This window comes from Octopus bimaculoides, chromosome 5, assembly GCF_001194135.2.
Source record: "Octopus bimaculoides isolate UCB-OBI-ISO-001 chromosome 5, ASM119413v2, whole genome shotgun sequence".
In the NCBI taxonomy this organism is placed as follows: Eukaryota; Metazoa; Mollusca; class Cephalopoda; order Octopoda; family Octopodidae; genus Octopus; species Octopus bimaculoides.
In genome coordinates, this window is record NC_068985.1 from 25,370,359 (window position 1) to 25,393,728 (window position 23,370).

Here is a 23,370-nt window from a genome sequence, read left to right on the forward strand (position 1 = left end):
CATTTCTCATCACCAGTGATGATTTATTTCTAAAATAGGTCAATTTCATTGTGTTTGAGATGCATATTGCAAATATTGATTTGTTAAGTGCATCTCTTTCAATTTATGTGGAAGCCAAATATCGAGCTTCTTCAGTCCAACACATTTTAAGTGATTTTCTATTGTGTGTAATACATTTAACCTCTGTGCAATCTCTCGCACAGTTATATGACAATCAGATTCAATTATGGCTTCGATTTGGTCATCATCAACTTCAGTAGGTTGACCAGAACGTTGGTCATCTTTGAGTGAAAAATCTCCAGAACACAATTTTTAAAGCCATTTCTCACATGTGTGTTTTGTTAAGCAATCAACACCATAAACTTCACAAATCTCTTTGTAAGCTTCAGCAGCTTTCTTGCCTTTATGGAAATAAAAAAGCAAAATATGGCGAAAATGTTCGTTTTTGCACTCCATGTTAAAAATGGACACTGAACTAACAGTTCTAAACAAAATTACACACAATTTGCTTCTAAAGTAAGCTAAACGTAACTGCTATCAAATATTAAAAGGAAAAAAATCATAACATATTTTCTAACAGATAATTCTAAGCATTAACAAGATTTATCTTTTTGTACCCAACTTGCTATGACCATTGTTTTTCTTTTTAACTTTGAAAATAATTTTTTTGAATTACCAAGGAAATTCACATCTAACAAATATAACAGCGCTCCCCCATAGAAATAAAGAAAAATACTTGTCATTTTCCTGACAATGAAATAATCTTCCTCATATGCAGCTTTGTTCTCTGGCTGATTCGTTTTTTATTATGACATTCACTTATCATTTCTTAGCTGTTGCTCTCATTCTCTAATTTAAAAAAAAATTTATTTATTTACTTATTTGAGTTAAGTAGGCAAGCTTCCAGCAGAGAGATATGGTGATAGAGTGCTGCCACTTGCAACACTTTACACAGTTATCAACATGTACAGGTTGAAAAATTTACCCAGTGGATGTCCACCACCAGGTATCCTAAGGCTTGAACATGTGGATAATGCCTCTTGATGTTACCTTACCAGTTGGTGCGTTAAATACCCATAAGCATATGATTATGAGGAGTCTGGAATGCAATCCAGCTAAATTGCTTATACAGTGGGGTACCCAAAAGAACCTGGAATTTTGCAATATTACTTTATTCACTTGTTTACACTTTTATTGCCTCCAAAGTATTCTCCATTTGAAGCAGTGCATTGGTCCAGGTATGTTTTCAACTATTCAGAGCAATGCTGGAACGCTTCCGTCATTTTTTCTTCACCTCTTCCACATCTGCAAATTCTGAAGCACCAGTTTTTGTCACCAGTGATGACTTTTGAAGAAAGGTCTGGATCAACTTCCAACTGTTTTTTCAGTTCACAACACGCTTTCAGTCGTGACTGTTTTTAGTCATTTATGAGCAATCAAGGCATAAACTTTGTAACTTTTTCCATTCGCAATTCCTTGCTCAAAATTTGTTGGCAGGAGCTCCAAGACAACCAGTTATATCAACAAGTTCATCAATTGTTTGGTGAAGGTCCTTCAAGATCACTTCATGAATTTTCATGATGTTTTCAATCATTCGGGTGGTCAATGAAGTTGGTCTTCAAGCGACAAGTAACCATTCCTAAATCATGGAAACCACTCATAAACTTGTGTTTTGGTCATGGCAGCATCTTTGTAAGCATTACAACTGTTTCAGTCACCGTTTTCCCCACCAGAAAACAGAATTTCACAGAAGCATGCTGTTCCTTTGTTTTAGCCGTCACAAAAATCGACAAACAGGAGAAGCACTGCAAAACGAAAACGCACCATGTGGCAGTGTGACTCCACCTGACATTGGCAGTTGGCAGGCTGATACCTGAGGGTCACATCAAGTGGTTTCTAGTGGCAGAAGCCTGAACCACAATGAGTTTGTCCCACAAAGAACGTTTCCTGTTTTGGGTATCCCCTCATATATGAGCTTCTTTCATCCCTTAGATCAGACCGATTCATTGCAGTGTGTTCTCATTGTACTCTGTCCGACATAATTTTGCAGCTCTGATGTATCCCAGTTCAGTTTGACTTTCACACTTGTCCTACTATACACGACAATTCAGTTGTTGCCCTAATTAACCACTGCACATTCTCAAAATTTGTTTAACACTTATAAAGCAATGAGCTAAACCTGTATTATTTAATTCCCAAATATTCTACAAAAAAACTGCAATAAGTCAGAGCCAAATTAAGACTCATAGAGGTCCTAAACATTTAGAAGATGTTGGTGCCTCCATATATATGTCATTCAAAATATAAACAATATTAAACCATAAAATATGTTTCTATTTTTCAAAATGAAACAAGAGTAATGGTTAGATGGAAAATAATGTTTATTTTCGACTACTTCCACTTTATTTTCTCTTATGCTTTTTTAATTGCAAAGTCTTTGATCAGATCCTAACTATGACACTTTGAAATTATATTTCCAATCATATAAACCACTTTGAATATTTTTTTGTGCCATGAATCATTTACCATTTCTGTGGTGTCCCCCTCCCCTTCGCTTGATGCCCTAAGCACATGACTATTTTGCTTCATGGTTAATCCACTGCTACTATGTATAGGAATATGTTTTATTTTTGTGTTGTTTTAATTTTCATTATACTTATATAATTGAAGACAACATATTATGTTTAGATCCTGAAGTCAAAACATTAGCACATACAATCATTGCCGATTAAGCCAAGTGAAATTGTAGTTGTGGCTGTTGCCGATGTCATGTAAATGGCACCCATGAAGTCGTAGCCGTGGCTGTTGCCAGTGTCTAGTAATTAGCACCTGTGAAATCATACCTGATACTGGCCATTGCCAGTATCAGGTAAATGACGCCCATGCTGGTGATACTTAAAAAGCATCCACTACACTCTTGGAGTGGTTGGCATTAGGAATGACATCCAGCTATAGAAATTATGCCAAATCAGACTGGAACCTGGTGCAGCTCTCCGGCTTACCAGTTCCAGTCAAACCATCTAACCCATGCCAGCATGGAAAACGGACGTTAAATGATGATGATGATGAATAGTTTCCTAATTTGAACTCAGAACATAAAGATGAATGAAATGCCGCTAAATATTTTCTCTGGCATGCTAACAGTTCTGCCTGTTCCCCACCTTGCTGCCACCGGTAATGGAACTTGTGTGGGTTCAGGCCTTCTGGTCAACTGCTATCATTAGATAGCTGACTTCCACCATTCTGTGGTTAGGAATGTTATGGAACTTGTGCATGTCCATACATTTTGATCAGCTGCAGTCTTGGCAGATTGACCGCTAACAGTCTGTGAATGAATGTCTTCTCTTGACATTTTTGTTTGTTTTCATGGTTCTGCCACTTCTGAGATTGTCATGGTAGCTGCCAGTATTTCTGTAAATGATAACTATCCTCACATAGGAAGAATCACTTCAATTCAGATGCCAGCAATGCCCCTGCAGTGAACGTTCCCATCTAACTGAACAATGCAAGACTGCTACAACATAAGCAAAAAACTTATTCGTCTTTCCATCTGTAATGTTGCAACTTGTGTAATACCATAAAAAATACCAGTGACTCACTTGGAATCACAAATGTGAACAAGTTTTGCAAGTATTTTATTCATCATTCTAAATTTATAAAATTGCAAAATTTCAAACCAAACAGAGGAATAAATTTAAGATTGGAAGCCCTTGAGAATTATTATATGCTGATCTTGCTTTTATAGCAGAATCTATAACAACTAGAAAAGAAATTCCAGGTGTGTAAGCAAGAGAAAAAGTAGTGTTTGTATATGGAAGATGTACAGGAGCCATAATGTCTACAGACACATGGGAAATTGATTTTCTCAAATGTCCTGGAGGCTCTCTAGAAGCAGTAAATAATTTCTGCTACGTAGGTGACCTAATTAGCAGTGGAGGAGGATGCACCAAAGGTGTAATTGTTAGAATAATTGGATAGAGAAAGTTCAGAGAGTTTTTTTCCTCTGTTGGCAACCAAGTCTCTCTCAGTGAAAGGAAGATTGGATGATGTATGTGTATGGACAACAATGCTACATGCAGAGAACATGTGAAGACTAGACAGGAATGAAGCTGGTATGCTTTGCTGGATGTGCATTGTCAGTGTACTTAAGTGACAGGACACCCGTGAATTGAGAGGGAAGTTGGGCATAAGGGGAATTAGATGCAGTATGCAAAAGAGAAGATTATACTAGTTTGGTCATGTGGTGGATATGAATGTGTAGAGTTATATAAAGAAGTGCTGATCTCTAAGTGGATGGAACTTGTGGAAGAGGGGAAACACAAGAAGACATGGGACAAAATACTGGAGGCCAATCTCAAGACACTGCCTTATGAAGGAGATGATAAAGGACCAAGGTATCTGGTGCTTTTCTGTACTCAAGAAGATTCGTCTACCACAGCAGAATTCATCATCGTCGTCATCATCATTTAACGTCTGTTGTCCATGCTGGTATGGGTTGGACGGTTTGACTGGGCTAGCACGCTGGAAGGCTGCACCAGGATTGAGTCTGATTTGGCATGGTTTTCTACGGCTGGATGCCCTTCCTAATGCCAACCACTTTGAGAGTATAATGGGTGTCATTTGTGTGACACTGGTATCTGCCATGACTGCGATTTTGCTCAGCTTGATGGGTCTTCTTCTCAAGCAGAACGTAATGCCAAAGGTCTTGGTCATTGCCTCCATGAGTCCCAACACTTGAAAGGAACTCAGCCACTTTGCTTCTATGAGGCCCAGCTCTCAAAAAGAAGTCAGTCACTTTGCCTCCACCAGGCCCAATGCTTGAAAGGTACTCACCACTTTGCCTCCATGAGGCCTGACGTTCAAAAGCTGATTTTTTTTTTATGTGCCACCTTTGAACGTTGGGCCTCACGGAGGTAAAGCGGCCGAGAACCTTTCAAGCATTGTGCCTGGTCCTAAAATCACCTTGATAATGCTTACTGCCATCAACCTTTACTCCCTACCTACAATTCATCGCCTAACATTCATCATTTCCACTTTCACCTGAGAGCAGAATAGGCACATACTACATCCCCTGTCTCTCTCAGTTACCTTCTCCCCTTCCCCCTCCTACTGTCTCTACCAATCGCGTCCTTTCTATGTCCCTTGTCTCCCTTCCTTGTACTGCTCTCCATCATAGATTCCTTGCTTACCTGTTATCGCCGTCAATGCCCTCACATATCTACTGCAACCTCTACATTGAACTATATTTTACAATAACTTGGCAATGTTCTTATTTGGACAACATAATTAAAGAATAACACGTCAGATATATTTTATTATTATTTATTATATAAAACAAATGTTAACAGAACTATATTTTTTTACTTCAAATATTTGCTCAAAGTTGAAAATATTTACAGTTTGGTGTTACTTCAGAAAGGGTTATTTATTATTTTTTTTTTTTGGGTGGGGTTGTTTCCATTTTTGTAGAAGAACCAGTTGGTTTGACTTTTAAAAAATATATTACTTTTTTTTTTTTTTTGTTTATTTGCAATTATTATCACAACTTGAATTTTAAAATAATTATACATAACTTTAGAAAAGTAAATCTGTGTAATAAGATATAAAAATATTGGAAGCACAGAATTTTTGAAACAGTTAACAAAATCATGAATGTGTAATTAGTTTGTAGAATTTGGGATTTGTTTCCATGAGTGTTACTAAGCAGTCAATCTCAGAAGGACTAACTTACAACAACATTTAGAGTGTTCTTTCATTTCCATTGAGAAATGGCGAAATACATTGCTGAGTACTCCACTGTCAGGTGTGACATCAGCCTGCAGTCTTACTTATAAAGTGTGTTGAAAGATTAAAATTTTTAAGACTGACCAATATCCTGCGAGAGTCATAGTCTTTACGTGCATCCAAATTTGATTTTTGCTTTTAAATTTGAGCCACTTTTAAGATAGCTTTAAATATTTTTTTTTTTTAATGATAGTTCTTATTATTTAATGTCATTGTAACCATACAAAACTGTTTTTTTCTTTCTTTTAAATTAAAACTTGTTATTTTCACTCATGATCATTAGATACATTCATAAACATTAGTATTCCTAATTTATTTCTAATTTAGTCCATTTCTAAAATTGAGTTGTATTATTCAGTTATGCATGATAATTTTTATCAAAAGAGAAAAATAAATAAAAAATATATAAACATTTTGTGGAATTCAAGCCATGTTGATTATAAAACATTAGGAAAGCCTTGTATATAAATATGTTTAGTTTAGCTCTTACTTAGGTTAATTGTTATATTTATTTCTAGTATGAAAAAATATTGTAATTAGAGGCAAAAAAAAAAAAAAATGATAATTCTTAAGTTTTAACATTTTTGATATAGTGTCCTTAAAGAGAATGAGCAATTAAAGTATAGTTGTGGTCTCTGTAAAGCCAGTTTTCTGCTGCGTGTCTTGAGGTTGGCTGAAAATTAAGAGTAAAAACATTTGTTATGGTTACTTTCAAAATGTTTGTTCATTAGAAGGTGAAAAAAAAAGTGGGGACAGCTTATTTATTGTTGTTGGCACTGTAGTCATTGAAATCACAAATACTTGCAAACAGTAAAAATATCTGCTGCAAGATGACAAAGAGCTTCACAACTCCTGAAAACATTGTATCTTTATATATGTTGGCAAGCTTTGATTGAGCTGATGTATCATCAGAGGTGTCCCAACCATGACTAACTCTTTTATTGTGTAGATTTAGACAACATTATTTAATGCAGGGGTTCTCAACCGCAGTCCATATGGACCCTCGGGGACCATATAAAATTTTTGAGGGTCCCATGGATACAATCTAGTAAATTGGGGGTCCACAGAAATTTTTCAGGGGCCATGAAAAAACTGTGCTTCAGACCAGTAAAGTTTATATGCAATAAATTGGTTATATGTCCAAAATATACGAAATCTTAACAATTTTTATACAATTCTTAATATTCAATTATAAAAAATACAATAAGATTTTTAAAAATATCAAATGGCTATGAGGGTCCTTCTGAGTGAAATAGGAATCAAAGGGGTCCATATGTAAAAAATGGTTGAGAACCTCTGGTCTAATGCTTTTGCTTTTTTAAGACAGTAGTTTGTTTTCTAAAGAGGATTTGGTAGCCATTTCTAGCAAGATTAATGACCACATGGGTGCTCCCTCATTGCATTATATCTGGAGCAAGTCAACCTGACAACTTATCGTGATCGTTACCAACGTCGCCTTCCTGGCACTTGTGCCGCTGGACTGGCTCCTATGCAGGTGGCACGTAAAATACACCATTTTGAGCTTGGCCGTTGCCAGTACCGCCTGACTGGCCTTCGTGCCGGTGGCACGTAAAAGCACCCACTACACTCTCGGAGTGGTTGGCGTTAGGAAGGGCATCCAGCTGTAGAAACTCTGCCAAATCAGATTGGAGCCTGGTGTAGCCATCTGGTTTCACCAGTCCTCAGTCAAATCGTCCAACCCATGCTAGCATGGAAAGCGGACGTTAAACGATGATGATAATGATGATGATACACCATTTATATAATGCCTCTTTTTTTTATGGTTGCGATCTCTAACTCTATATGATGGGAATTTACAGGTTGGCAAACCAGAGCACTGGGGGACGCAGGATACAAAATATTTTCTATTTAGTTGACTGACTAACTACATCTCAAGAACTAATCAACCATGGTAGCTTGCCTTGTAATTAGTTTTGTTTTGATGACATAAGAAAGGAAGAGAAGAAAACAGTTTAATATCTTGGGATTTCTCTAAGAATTTAATTGGTAAGAGAGATGATTGTTATCTTGTTACACAGGATTATTGAAAATCTGAACAGTGTAAAAAGGTAAAGACCCCGCTTCAGTCATGAATGACCATGGGATTGCTCCTAGAAAGTTCCCCTCTGAGGCACAAGTCCAGGCAAGGTTCTTTATGGAAGATCAGCAGTCACCCATGCATACAAGCCTCCCCTCTGCACGCCACTGATGTTATCCAAGGGAAAGGCAAAGACTGACACAGCTTGGCACCAATGACGTCGCAACTCATTTCTACAGATGAGTGAACTGGAGCAAGCTGAAATAAAGTGTCTTGCTCAAGAACAACCTGGTCTGGGAATTGAACTCACTATCTCATGATTGTGTTTGAACAGTATACTCACTTGTTAAATAATGGATTTACAGCTGAGGCAACACCAGGATCTGCACCCTGATGTTCCACCCGTCGCAGTGTGTCCCCTTCAAATGTCATGTTGATTTCACCAAGGTCCCGCTCGGCTTCATCAGGTGGCACATACATATTTAGTGACTGAAAAGAAAGTAATACAAATCAACTGTAACTATTTAAGCTTTAATTTAAGAAAAATACTTTTAACCTTTTCGAAAAAGAAGCAAAGATTACAGAACTAATTACTTCCACCTTAGCGAAAGCAGAGGTATTGTTTTCAGTTGTTTGTTTGTCCATGGACAAGATATCTCAAGAACTGCTGGATTGATTCGAATGAAACTTTCACGACTGGCACAAACTGATTAGATTTTAGAATCGATCCAGTACTGGAAAAAAATTCTGGATTATTTTTCATGTTTTTTACTTAATTTTTGAGAGCAGTCGTTCATTTTTAGTATTCTCATTTGTAAGAGGATTCAAGTTTATTTCAGATATTCTCATTTTAAAAATCATCTCTGGCTAATCATTGAGAGGACGTTGGTGTTGCCTTGGCTGAGATTTGTGCTCTGAGTGCTCTTGTGTTTTATTTTTGGTATAAAATTCAGATTTTGAAATCTGCTACATCAATGTCAAAGGAAATATAAGAGAACAGAAATGCACTATAAGTTACAGTTATAAAATTAAGGACTATAATGTGCAGTTAAGAATTCCACTTTGTAGTTAAGGGTTTAGGGTTCAGTCTCACTGTATGACTTCTTTGGGGAATGTATTTTACTACCACTCTGGGCAAACCAATGCCATGGGAATTAATGGGCAGAAACTGTATTAAGCCCAATGTACATACATACATAAGTGAGAATTATATCCCTAGATCAGCGAGCCTCCTCCATTAGCTGTTGGACTTGTAATACATACACACACACACTTATTTATGTTTTATCTTTTACTTGTTTCAGTCATTAGACTGAGGCCATCCTGGGGCACTACCCTGAAGAATTTTTAGTCAAATGAATTGACCCCTGTACTTATCCTTTTTTTTTAAGCTCAGTACTAATTCTATCAGTCTATTTTGCTAGACCCCCCCCCCCCATATGTATATATATATATATATACGATTAGTTTCTTTCCACTTCTGTCAACCAAATACACTCAAGGCTTTGGTTAGCCCAAAACTATAGTAGAAGACACTTGCCCAAAGTGCCACGCAGTGGGACTGAACCCGGAACCATGTGGTTGGGAAGCAAACTTCTTACCACGCAGCCATGCCTCTCTCACACTTTGACTCCTCGTTCCATAATAAAGCTATCACCCTCTCTTCTGTAGCCCTACTCAGTTGAAGGTGATCTTAGTCTTGCAAGCTGCATGATGACCTCACTTGTGCTGGTGCCACAAGAAAAAAAGAAGTACCCCCTACACACTGTAAAGTGATTGGTATTAGGAAGGGTAACCAGCTGTAGAAATCATGTCAAAGCAGACACTGGAACTTGGTACAGTTTTCAGACCCATCAGATCCTGTCAAACTGTCCAATATGAACATTGATGATATATTTATGTGTGTATGTATGTATGTGTGTGTTTGAATGTTGATATTTTGCTTGTCACCATTTGAGCAAAGTGGTGCCGATGCTGGCTTTCCTTAACATAATGAATGGATTCTGCTCTTTTGAAGACTTCTGGATTATAAAATCCCATACCCGAAAAACAGGTAAGTGTTGGTGATAGAAAGAGCATCTGGTTGTAAAATCCTCACGCAAAATGAATTCTCATTCAAGCCATGCTAGCATGGAAAATCAGATGTTAAACAAATGCATGATGTGTTTGCGTCTCCTTGTCTTGACTTCGCATGATTGTTGTAAATGAGTATCACTGTCGTATAAGTGGTGTTATTCATTTCCAATTACCTTGCATGGAAACAGGTAAAGATTAGTGATAGGCAAGACTATTTAAATGATTCTTATTTTATTGATCTCATAAGATTAAAAGAGATCAACCTTGATGGGATTCAAACTCAGTAAAAGAATGCAAATAAACACCATTTTTTGTCTGTTCTACCATATTTTTATCCATAACATTACACATGAAGAATGGATAGCACCAAAGATCCTGCCTTTTGCATCCAGACTAAGGATCTAATACTGTAACAGCTTAGGATTCAAAGGTTCCAACTTTTCAGTACCTTGCAAAAAAGCCTCAGAGATCTACAAAGAGTAGATATGGATGTGTTCCAAGAACGTTTAGACAAATTTATATCTGAGGTACCTCTAACCTTTCATTCTCTGACACGAGTTCCCCTCCTGAAATGGTGGTGCCCCAGTATGGCCATAGCCTCTGGCAGAACTCAAGGGAAGAAAAGAAAAAGGAAGAAACTACGACATAAAAATGCCCCTATTTATAGCATTGGGCATTGTATAGATGGAAAATTAAAATCCTTGATACAAAAAAAAAAAAAAAAAAAAAAAAAAGCTATCAAAAATCTTGTTTTGCAAGATTTCTTAAATCTAGAATTTAATAAAGGCCAAAAAAGTAGAAACAAACACATAGCTGAATAGAATAAACTAGATAAGATAAATAAACCAGACTATTTTCCTAAAATAGTCTATAAACATCAAACAAGTTGAACTGGTTTTTCAACTATTATAAATGGCTTAAGAAATGAATCAACAAGACCAACATTACAACATGAAATTGTGACATCTCTGAAATAAAAGCTAACAGGTTTCTTCTCTATTGGTATAGCCTAATTAAATAGATATCATTCTCGGGATGTAGAAAACTGGATCAGTAATTTAGGTTAAAATTACTTTAGCTTTAAAGTGTTGATTTAAGCAACTTAATTACCAACAAGAACTCAATATTTGATGGTATTTTTTGTGACAGACTCTGCTTAGCACACATACCCTAAAATTTAGCTTCTAAGCTTACCATTCCAAAATCTTATCTCTTTTTTTCTCCTCCCCATCCTTTACTTTTTTCAGTAATTAGACTGACTGTGTTGGGGCCCTGCTTTGAAAAATTTTAGTTGAATGAAGTTACCCCTTTATGTTTATGTTTGTTTGTTTTATTAAGCCTGGTATGTATTTTATCGGTCTCTTTTGCCAAAGTGCTAAGTTACAGGGATAATAAAACACACCAGCACGAGTTGTCAAGTGTTGATGGGGGAGAAATACACACTCTTCTGTGCATCTCTTCAAATCTTTAGATATAATTCCTAATGCACCTAGAACTACTGGGATACATTTTACCCACACTTTCCATGGTCTCTGTAATTCAATGGCTAGGTCCTGGTACTTTGCTATTTTTTCTATACCTCATATCAGTTTTTTTCATCATCTGGGACTGTAAAGTCAATTATCTGACCCTTTTTATTCTCTTTATCTACTACTACTAAATCAGGCCTTCTAGCTTCTATTACTCTGTGAGTCTGAATGTTAAAGTCCCACATCTTATATTTCTTACTTTCTCATACTTTACTAGGTTCATGTTCATACCATTTATCAGGATGGTCAAATCCTAGCTTTCTACATAACTCCCAGTGGATCACCCTCCCTAGATTGTCATGTTGTTTCATATATTCTTTCTGTGCCAGCATGCTACATTCATTTACTATATGAGCAACACTTTCCTCTTTTGATTTGCATAACCTACTTTTGTTCTTTTTTCTGGTTTTAACTTCGTTTTTGGTTTCCCTATGTCTTGCCATGACTATAGCAACTCTTAATAAATTTTCTTCCCTATTAGCTACATAAGAGTCTATATCTACTCCAGCTAACTCCATGTAGTCTTCTACTGATATTAACCCTCCTCCACCTTCCTTTTTATTATTGTTATTACTAAGGAAGTGAGCTGGCAGGACCATTAGTACACCGAATAAAATGTTTGGAGGCATTTTGTCTCTATATATATATATATATACCCACACATATATATACACACACACATAATCATCTCTGTGGAGGCACAATGACCCAGTGGTAAGGGCAATGGACTTGCAGCAATAGGATCATGGTTTTGATTCCTGGACCAGGCATTGTGTGTGTTTATTGAGCGAAAACACCTAAAAGCTTCACGAGGCTCCAGCAGGGTGTGGTGGTGAACCCTGCTGTACTCTTTCACCACAATTTTCTCTCACTCTTTCTTCCTGTTTCTGTTGTACTTGTATTTCAAAGGGCCAGACTTGTCACACTCTGTGTCACACTGAATCTCCCCGAGAACTACATTAAGGGTACACATGTCTGTGGAGTACCCAGCCACTTGCATGTTAATTTCACGAGCAGGCTGTTCCATTGATTGGATCAAATGGAACCCTCGTCGTTTTCCATGGGTTGGATAACTTGAAAGGATCCATCAAACCACAGGGCTATTATTAAACTCCAATGTCTGTTTTGATATCATTTCTGTGGCTGGGTGCCCTTCCTACCACCAACCACTTTACAATGTGTGTGTGTGTGTGTGTGTGTGTGCATGGCTGAATGTATGTGTCAATGTTTAAATAGCCCATGCTTGTCACTGCTGGATTAAAGTGGGGCTGATATTAACTTTCCTTGTGACAGATTGCTCTGCACTTTCAAAGACCTGTGGAATAAAAATATCTCCTTCTAGAAAAACTGGTATGGGTTGGTGATAGGAAGAGCACCCACTTGTAAAATCCTATCAGAAATAAATCTCCATCTAAACCCATACCTGGAAAAATGGACAACATTAAATTACAAGAACAAATGGAATGTAAATATGTAATTCTTGCATAATATCTAAATAACAACAAAAACAATTAAAAAAAAGATCAAGTGAATATGTGTATTTACTTGTGTTTCGAAATCTTTTAAGAAGTTTGGTGGTTCCACAAAATCTGTTGGTTCATTTGCCAGATGATGTATTCGATATTGGTTCAAATATTTAGTATACCTGCAAATAATTAAAGATTACTAGAGTTTTTCCATCTAAATGTTATGAGTGATGTTTCTGTATTAGTCAAGATAATCGTTTTTTTTTTTAAAGAACAAACATATCAATTTCTTAATTTAATTTTTTTATTTAACATTATGAATGCACCAACAGAATCACCTTTCACACACATATAGTTATACACTATCGATAAATTAAGTACCAGTTGTGTACTGGGGTCGATCTAATCAACTGGACCCCTCCCATCAAATTTTTGGCGTTGTGTGCCTAGAGTAGAAAAAAAAATTTCTGTCAAGGTTGACTTTGCCTTTCCTTCCCTTCAGGGTCAATAAAATAAGTTCTAGTCAAGAACTGGAGTTGATGTAACTGACTTATCCTCTCCCACAAAATTGTTGGCCTTGTGCGATATAGTAGAAAGAATTATTATTTGTTTTGCTGGGTGTGACTGAATGTATCAGCTGCCTACAGCAACAGACTAAGATGACACTCGTTTACTGATCATGCTCCAAGAGCCCTGTAGAGAACTCTTGCAGTTCCAAGCAATGCTGAGTTTTGTAGGTGTTCCATCTTTACATTTGTACCAATCTTTTTGAGCCATGTTGGTAGTTGAGTACTATTACGTCCAAGCGTGCCACTTACTACTGGTTTCATGTCCATTCACTTCATTGTCTACAAACTGCATAGTTACTTTTTACTCTTCTTTCTCTTTGATTCTGTCACCAGGACATACTATTGTCGATTACCAAGCATGTTTTTTTAAATCTTTTTTGTCTACCATAACAATATCAGGTTTCTTTTGCCTGACCTGATGGTCACACTGAATCATTGCATCCCACAAGATTTTGTAATCCTCATTCACAGTAACTTCTGGGATTTGGTCATACCACATCTTTGCTCTTTGTTGACCATAATTTCCACATAGCTCCCAATGGATCTTTCTTGCAAAATTGTTATGTTTTCTGGTGTATTCATCCTGTGTCAATTTTGGGCATTCACTATGCATCTGTTGCTCTCAGTTGTGTTGTCAATTCTGCACTTTACATAGTTCATCTTCAATGCTTGTTCTTGTGCTGCACATATAAGTGCTTCTGTCTCTATCAACTGTTATTGTTGTTGCCATTATTATTATTAAGGTAGCGAGCTGGCAGAATTGTTAGCACACCAGGTGAAATGCTTTGTGGTATTTCGCCTGCCGCTATGTTCTGAGTTCAAATTCCACTGAGGTCAACTTTGCCTTTCATCCTTTCAGGGTTGAGGAATTAAGTATCAGTGAAACACTGGGGTTAATGTTATTGACTAGTCCTCTCCTCCAAAATTTCAGGCCTTGTACCTTTAGTAGAAAAGATTATTATTATTATTATTATTATATGAAAACTCATAGCTTATTTTGCTGAGTATGATGGAAAGTGTCAGCTGTCCACAGCCAGCAGACTAAGGTAACACTTGTTTACTGATCATACTTCAAAAACCCTGGAAAGAATTCTTGCAGTTCCAAGCAATGCTGATTCTTGTAGGTGTTCTACTTTCACACTTGCACCAATCTTTTTTGGCCATGTTAGTAGTTGAGTGCTGATACTTCCAAGTGCACCAATTACTATTGGTATCACATCTACTTCCCTCATTGACCACAACCTTCATATTTCTCACTTCAAATCATCATAGTTGTTTATCTTTTCTTCTTTCACATTGATCCTGTTGTCACTGGGACATGCTATGTTGATTATCATACATATTCTTTCTTTTTATTCACCACAACAATGTCCAGTTTCCGATGTCTGGTTAGGTGATCACACTGGATCATTGCATCCCACAGGATTTTGCAATTCTCATTTTTGGTGACTCCTTCTGGAGTTTTCTTATACCATGGCTCTTTGTAGGCCATGATTTCCACAGAGCTCCCAATGGATCATTCTTGCCACATTGTCATGGCACCTTTTGTATTCACATTGTGCCAATTTCGGGCATCTGCTTACAATGTGCTGTTTTCCTCTGCTCTGATACAGTCCTGGCAACTAATCAAACCTCTCCCACCCTTTCCTCTGAACAAGTACAGCCTATCAGTGTCACTCTTAGAGTGGAAGGCTCTGTGCTGTGTACTGTTAACATTTTTCTGGTCTTGGTATCCATTTTCTTCACTTCTCTCTTTTGCCATTTTATAGTTCCTGCTCCATACCAAAGTGATGCTATCGCCCACATATTAACTGCTTAGATTATTATTATTATTATTATATTTTGAAAGGATTGATGTAACTTTTCACAAAGGTAAACAGACAAGATGAAGAGTATAATGTGATTACATTAGATATTTTATTGGTTGAACAATATTTCGACAGCAATCCTGTCTTTGTCAAGTTCAAAATAAAAAGTTATAAAAACTCAAAATTATAGAAATTCAAATCTAAAGTATGAATGAAAGCAGCCAGTATCCACATGTTGATGGAATGACATCATTAGTTTTTAAGCTTCAAAGAAGAATATTGAATCAAACAGTTTTGTGTAAATTTGATGATATTCTCCTGTCGTTTTATTAATTCTTTCAGGGTGTGATGTTAGTTACCCACAAGCATATTTCTCCTCATGCATTTTGAGTATTGAAAGGGCAGCAGATTCAGAATATTTTCTGAGAATATGCACTTTCAAGTCTTTATCAAAATTGCAGCCATTTGAAGCATGTCAGGCACAATAACAGAACTTGCCAAACATTTTGTCATTCCATCAACGTGTAGACGCTGGTTGCTCTCATTCATACTTCAGATTTGAATTTCTATAATTTTGAATTTTTATCACTTTTTATTTTGAACTTGACAAAGACAGGTTTGCTGTCGAAATATTGTTCAACCAATAAAATATTTAATGCAATCACATCACACTCTTCATCTTGTCTATTATTATCATTATTATTATTGAAATGGCAAGCCAGCAGAATCATTAGCACATCAGACAAAAATTCGTAGTGGCATTTCTTCTGGCTTTTTATGTTCTGAGTTCAAATTCCACCAAGGTTGACTCTCCCTTTCATGCTTTCAGGAGTGATAAAATAAGTACCATATAAGCATTAGAATCAATGTAATCATCTTATTCCCTCCCTTAAAATTGCTGGACTTGTCCCTATAGTAGAAAGGGTTATTGTTGTTATTATTATTATTATTATTATTATTATTATTATTATTATTATAAGGGTGGTGGAGAGGTATAATTGTTAGACAAAATGATATGCTGTATTAGTTCTGGCCCTTTACATTCTGAGTTAAATGTTTGCTAACTTTAGACAAGATGGTGTCTTGTAAAAAATACCTGAATAACTACCATGGGGAAAGTACTTTGTTATTCATTCCTGCAAATTCCATCCCAATCAGTACTCCACAATGGAGTACTGTACCCATATCTGAGACAATGTTACTGCTATGTACACAGACATCCTGGATCACATCAAGAGAAAGGTCACTCAACTGAACCTGATTGGCAGTCAACCACTAATGGATAGATTCCAGCCCCTGGCCCACAAGCCTGCTGTCTCCTTTCTTTCTGTCTTTTCTATTGCTACTATAATGACCTCTGCTTCTTTAAGCTATCTGATCTGATACCTCCACCACTCAGACATCCCTGAGTCACTCGTCTCTCCAGAATTTGTTACCCTTGTTGGGTGGACCTCCCCCCACCACTAGATCTACAGTAACTACACTGTCCAGTTCTTCCTCCCCAGAATATCGTCCCTCTGGAATATCTCCACAGTTTATGTCTTTCCAACAGATGTCAACCACACTGGTGTTAGAAGCCTGCAAAGGCCATGGGTACTGCCCCTATACTCGGACTCAACTAGTGAAAAATAAAAGAATAAAGAAAATGAAGGGACATAGTGCTTATCAAAGAAATCCTCAGGGATCATTTGCAACTTGATGACACAGAAATGGAAAAGATCATCATTACCATTTAATATCTGTTTTTTATGCCAGCACAGGTTTGATAGTTCAACAGGAACTGGCATGTCAGAAAACTGCACTAATCCTTGCTGTCTATTTTAGCATTGGTTCTATTGCTGGATGCCTTTCCTAATGCCAACCACTTAAGAGAGTGTACAGAATGTACAGAGTGCTTTTTTATGTGGAATCAGCAGAAGTGAAATCACCAAGTAACTAGCAAGATAAAATCCTGCAACTAAGATGGAGGGAGGTAGAATGGAAGGACAGAAAAAAGAAGTCTTGCATTAGAGGTGAGACATTCCTGCTCCAGGTAGAATGAGATTAGAGAGAGGGGGGGAAGAGTGAAAGAAAGAAGATGGTGGTGATGGTGAGTTGGCTGGAGATGGAAAGGGTGAGTGCATGAGTTCACAAGATTTTGAAAGGAAAGTGGTAGATGGAAGTAGGTGTAATGAGTGGGCACATGTAGAGGGAGGGGGCGTTGGGAAGATATGTTGTGGGGAGGAGAGTCAATGGGGATATATTGTATGCGGGTAGGTATGTGAGAGAGATTAGGGGGAATGCAGTGATTGATGAGCATGACGGTGGGGAAAGGGGTGTTGAGAAGATGAGTCATGGGGAAAGTTTGTCAGAGGGTGGGGTACATATTTATTTATGTGTTTCAGTCAAGTGACTGCGGTCATGCTGGTGCGCATGAACATTTTTTAATTTTTTATCAAGCTTAGAGAGATTGAAAGAAAAGAGAGAAGAATAAAAGAAAAAAGTTGGATTTGAGTTCAGAATGTAGAGAAACATCCAGAAAGCACGAGATATACTGTACATCACTCTGTCATTGTACACACTCTATCTGACCTCTGAGAAAAATTAATAAAAGAAAAAATGAACTAGCTGAAGGATAAATTTCTGATATACCTGCCTAATATCTCAAGTAGTGTAATAGTGTCTTATATTTAATAAACATAGAAATAGATTAAGAAAAACGTGAAGGCTTACCTTGACCATGTAAATAACACAACAATGATTCCTATGAGGCAGAGCAAAATAATGATTGCAGCCAAGGCAACAAGTGCAGCCCAAGGATCATCCATCCACCAAACAAAACTTTTGGTCTTCATTGCAGCCCTTTGAGGTTGGTAGGTAGTTATCACAGATCCAATGTCGCCGATAGTATCTCCTAATTTGTTAAACTCCTCCCTAATCTTATCATTGCTGCAAATGAAAGGAAATTATTCTTTGAGCAAGTTTTTTTTTAGGTATATATAATGGGAGGAGTGAGTGAGAAGGTGAGAAAGAGGGAGAGAGAGAAGTGGGAACAAACATTGAATGCAATATAGTCTTATGATAAAGGGTTTAAGAGTAACAGTTTGGTATTTTTAATCATTTTGTTGTTTCTGTTGTGTGACTTAGAGGTTGAGGATGCAAGGCAGCTGAACTAACTTTAATGCAGGGGTTGACAAACTGGGGTAAATTATCCCAAGTGGGGTAAAAATGAAATTCTTGTGGATAATGAAAACTCATTAGACATGAATAAAATTATATAAAAAACATGTTCCTTGTTATGACAGAAATTTGTCTTCTGGCAACACTTCATCTGTTCAATGTAATGGACGCGTTTAGGAGATGTCACACCAAATAAATTCAATAGACCTTCATAGGGGTAATGTAGGTGTAAAGTCCCTCATCACATTTTGCAAAAGTCTGGTGTTATTTATCTATTTTCGTAGATATTTATGTTACTTTATGATGGAATATACAATCTAGAAAGTGTACCTTCACTTCAACCTCAAATGTTAGCAAGGTAATAATTTGGAAAGAAAGTACTTTAACTGTTTTTGAACCTACTTTATACCACAAAAACTTTTTTATTTTAAAGAGGAACTAATTAAGTTAAAACAATCCATTATAATTTTTTGAAAGAATCTTTTAAGTAATATTATTAAATTTCCCCCTTATTTTTTTATTTAAAAAAATTAATTAGGCTGCATATTTCATTAAAAATATGGTCACAAAAGCATTAAATAGTACCTAATGTATCAAAATTGGATAATTATGATATCAATTGCGCAAGAGTACAATATATTTGAATAATTAACTGACGAAGGACACAGATGGAAAAATTTTTAAATGAAATTTTTTGCATGAGAAGTATTTAAAAAACATTTTCCAAAGGAAAATGAAAAAATATTTATAATAAAAGATGACCTACCATCTAGTGTTATCCTTGAGTGATATGAATGCTAAAGACCCACCAGTAATGATTATTTGATATATTGAAAATTATTTTTCTATCTTGGAGAAAAATTTGTCAAGTTTTGTAAACAAATTTTTTAGAAGTAAATAAGCAGCTCATCAATAGCACAATAATGTTGTTAGATGTTTTTTTTTCTTTTTAACTCTGCTTTTCAAGCACAAGTTTTACTTAAAAGTGTTCTTATCAATGGCTATCAGCTAAAAGAAAGCCACCTGTCTTCAAACAAGCATCTGAAACCAGTATAGCAACAATTTCCCTTGTAGGTAAAGTTACTGCTATCAAAGGTGACTAATTCTACCTTAGAATGAGTAATGCATTCACTGTCAACTATTTCTGTAGAAGAGAACAAGATTTGTTGCAGAAAGAGATTGATTATAAGAAGTGAGAGGTAGGTAATAAGTAAACAAGAATAAGAGAGCAAGTGGTTAAGTTTGCTTCAAATATGGAATGTTTTAAATTGTGCATGACATAAAGATTATCATACTTGTGTCAATAAGGAAAATCTGTGAGGCGATATTCAACAAAAAAGAAATGAGAAGTTTTCCTTCCACCTATCCCACTTAATAAAAAAAACAAAAAAAAACAACACAACTACTACAAGTTATGAAAAAGAAAATTAAAGTCCATGATGCTATTTACTTGGTTAGCTCTCAATATATTCTATTCTTGTCAGACAGGTTCTTGAAGGTATATATGGTAAGAAAAAAATCAGTAAAATTATATTTACTTAAGCCATTGTATCTATTTACTTAACATGACTGAAGATTTTGTGGCAGTTTAGAAATCTGTACAAAATACCAACTTGATTTTAAACTATTATTTAGAATTATTCAATATTTTAATCTATATTTGAAACATTCACAACAGCTTCACAAATGTAGGGTGTAATCAGTGTAATGTTTTTACACAAATATGATTCTTAATCTTTATAAAAAGTTCTTATATCTTGCTGTATACTTACTTCAAGAAAGCTAATCATTTTCCCTGAATGCCTCAGAAAGAAAGCAACTATTAACTTAAAATCTAAATATGGAAATGACTTCACATGACAAACTAATTGCAAGTAAGCTTGTGTTTTGTCTGACTATTTTTACAAGTGGAAAAGATGAAATTTACCTGGGTATATTAATGAGTCGGTGAGGTACTGTTTGCTGTGCTATGACAAAAGTTATATCAGAACTGAAATGAAGAAGAACAATATTAAAATTATGTTAACAGCACTGTAAATGTTTGCATTTACTGTAATTTCACACAAAATATGATAAATTCAATATATATAAAACAATATTAAATTAACATAATTACATACTACTATGTAACAAGCAATGGTTTAGGAAGCTAAATTTCTCACTTGTTGTTTTTGCTAAATAAACCTAGAGAAGAAATCTTCTAACTGGTGATACTTTAGCACTGATTTGTTTTCATATCTTAAACAATTCTTGATACTCTTTTAATACCAACCCACATAAGACTACTCCTGATTCTATGATTTTGCTTTAAAATTAAAACATTTTGTCTTAAAATTATCTAAATTAAAACCTATTAAAATTTCATGTTACGTTTCAAGCACCAGATCAATAATGAAAGTTAGTTTACTAAATTTTTCATTATTTTCAAAATTAATTGAAACAATGGCAGTGTATGTCAACACAAATATGGTAACAAAAGGCTTGTGGTTCTTAAAGAATATTTGCTTGTATTAAATAAGAAAGTACTTCAACAAACCACGGAAAAGAGAAAATTATAAATAGTACATCTCAGAAGAGTAGACAATGAACCATGAAAAGGTCCATCAGAATACTCCATCACGTCCTTTTTTTCACGTCAAAAAGGATGGAAGGAATATGATAACAATTTTAGTTCAGTCATAACTTGGCTTGGTAATATTCAAATTTATTTCATTTCTTTTGATTTATACTGTGTTGTGCATAAAATGTGTTATACGTAGTAACTGTTCAACAACATGAATTAGCTGTTATACTAAATTTATTATGCTGTATAAATAATATATATATGATTAGATGGATATAATTTCTTAAGTTCATATGCTGTTGGGAGAGGAATTACTCAGGAGAAGGAGCATTGAGAATTTGGATTCAATGTTCTTTGTCCAAAATGTAAACTTCTATCACAACAGTTTAAAGTTAAGAAGCTATAAATTTTACCAATATTTTGCCAACATAGACCACCATTGGTCTGTCTGGATTCTGCTGTTTATTACACAGGCACTGCTGTGTGGTTAGGAAACTTGCTTCCCAGAGTTCAGTCCCACCGCATGTCACTCATTCTGGGCAAATTTCTTCTACTATTACCTTGGATCACAAGCTCATACCTTGTAAATAAATTTGGTCCAATGGAGACTATGTAAAAGCCCTTTGGTTACATTGTATCAGTAATTCAAAGATCCATCTTTGTCATATCATGTCATGCCAATTCTACTTGAGAATTATATTAAGTGTACATGCATCAGTGGAGTACTCAGCCACTTACATGTAAAGTCAATGGACCTCGTAGATCAGCTGATTGACAATCTGAATTCATGGCTGGAAATTCTGACCAAGAACCATCATTCAAAGAATTCCTTTTCTTGTATGATACATACAATTGAATGTTTTATCAGTACGCTAATTGTAACATGCAATATAATACAGCTGGGTGTTCTTGGGGATTTAGCTTTGATTGACAAATGGAACTGCTTTTGGTATTTCATTAATTCTATTTATGGTAGAATAAGTAACAATATTTTCTACTTACTCTTTACTGCAGGTATAGAGGTCTACAGACAGAATTATTACAACTGTTATAATCCTTATTGCATTTTAAACCCATAATAGGGAGAAAGAATCATACTTACATAGCATTACCATTTTCATCATAAGCTATCTGGACATCTTCAAACAGAACAATATTGCTGATCTTCTCTGATAAAATCCTAAAGGAAGAGAAATAATTGTTTATAAAGAAATATTAATTTAATTTAATTTTTAAATCACCAGAAAAAAGTAAAAATTTATAAGAAAAATAAAGTCCTACCAAAATGGACATTTGAAAACAGAACTCAATATCTATTAATGGCTTCACAGTCACTTTTTAATGCTACTTTTGTTTAGAGGCAAAGAAAATTGAAATACTTGTATAAAAATTGTCAGAGCAAGTGTTTTATAAAGTTAGATACTCTTTCATTTAATCAACCAAGGGTTGACAAACAGATGAAAACAGAATTATTTAGATCTAGGTCAGACCTGGCTCAAAGGCATTCCAGTCATGATTATCTTGCTTTTATTTATCTATTAATTTTCTTTTTTTTTTCCTGAAACACCATATAGAGAATCCACATGAGTTGAGTCTGCAGCTACTGAACTAACAGCCACTCAGCTTATTAATGAGAAGGCCATCATTAAAATAATTGCCAATAATATATTAAAATTATAACTCAGAGACAGTTATGTCCTTATGCTGACAGATTATCGATGGATATTTTTTTAATGGCTTGGTATGGAGGAATCACTACTTCTATAAACTTTGCAAACGCTCTAAGGACAATAAAAACAATATGCTTAATTTTCTTCCTGAAGTGTTGCAAACTGTAGAAAAAACATGGATAAGGAGGAAATTCCAGAGGGATATTCCGACTGAAGTAGTTCAAGAAAAAAGTAAAAAAGTTGTGTAACACCTGTTTGGGTAGGGGACATAATATGGGTAACTAGAAGAGAGTTGAACAAACAAGAGGTAGGATTTGATACACCAATTTATATATATATATATATATATATATATATATATATAGAGAGAGAGAGAGAGAGAGAGAGAGGAAACCCCTTTCAGTCATGAATGACTATGGGATTGCACCTAGAAAGTTCCCCTCCAAGGCACAAGTCTGGGCAAGGTTGTTTATGGAAGACCAGCAGTCACCCATGCATATCACACCACTGATATTACCCAAGGGAAAGGCAAAGGCTGATACAGCTTGACACCAGTAATGTTGCAACTCATTTCTACAGCTGAGTTAACTGGAACAACGTGAAATAAAGTGTTTTGCTCAAGAAGACAACACGCAGCCGGGTCCGGGAATCAAAGTCACAACCTCACAATCATAAACTTGACGCTCTAACCACTGAGCCATATATATA

At 35.7% G+C, this 23,370-nt stretch overlaps 1 protein-coding gene across 1 annotated transcript in view; it reads right to left on the reverse strand.

The window, feature by feature from the left end:
• Window positions 1-5,306: 5,306 nt before the first annotated feature.
• LOC128247899 (cadherin EGF LAG seven-pass G-type receptor 2-like) overlaps window positions 5,307-23,370 on the reverse strand; it is a 64,481-nt gene continuing 46,417 nt past the window's right edge. Inside the window, exons 20-25 of the mRNA XM_052968225.1 lie at window positions 22,095-22,172; window positions 20,357-20,419; window positions 17,983-18,198; window positions 12,973-13,072; window positions 8,166-8,311; window positions 5,307-6,457 (exon numbers count right to left, since the gene is read on the reverse strand). Coding sequence (XP_052824185.1) covers window positions 6,400-6,457; window positions 8,166-8,311; window positions 12,973-13,072; window positions 17,983-18,198; window positions 20,357-20,419; window positions 22,095-22,172 — 661 coding nt within the window. The 3' untranslated portion in view covers window positions 5,307-6,399. The remainder of the gene's footprint in view (window positions 6,458-8,165; window positions 8,312-12,972; window positions 13,073-17,982; window positions 18,199-20,356; window positions 20,420-22,094; window positions 22,173-23,370) is intronic.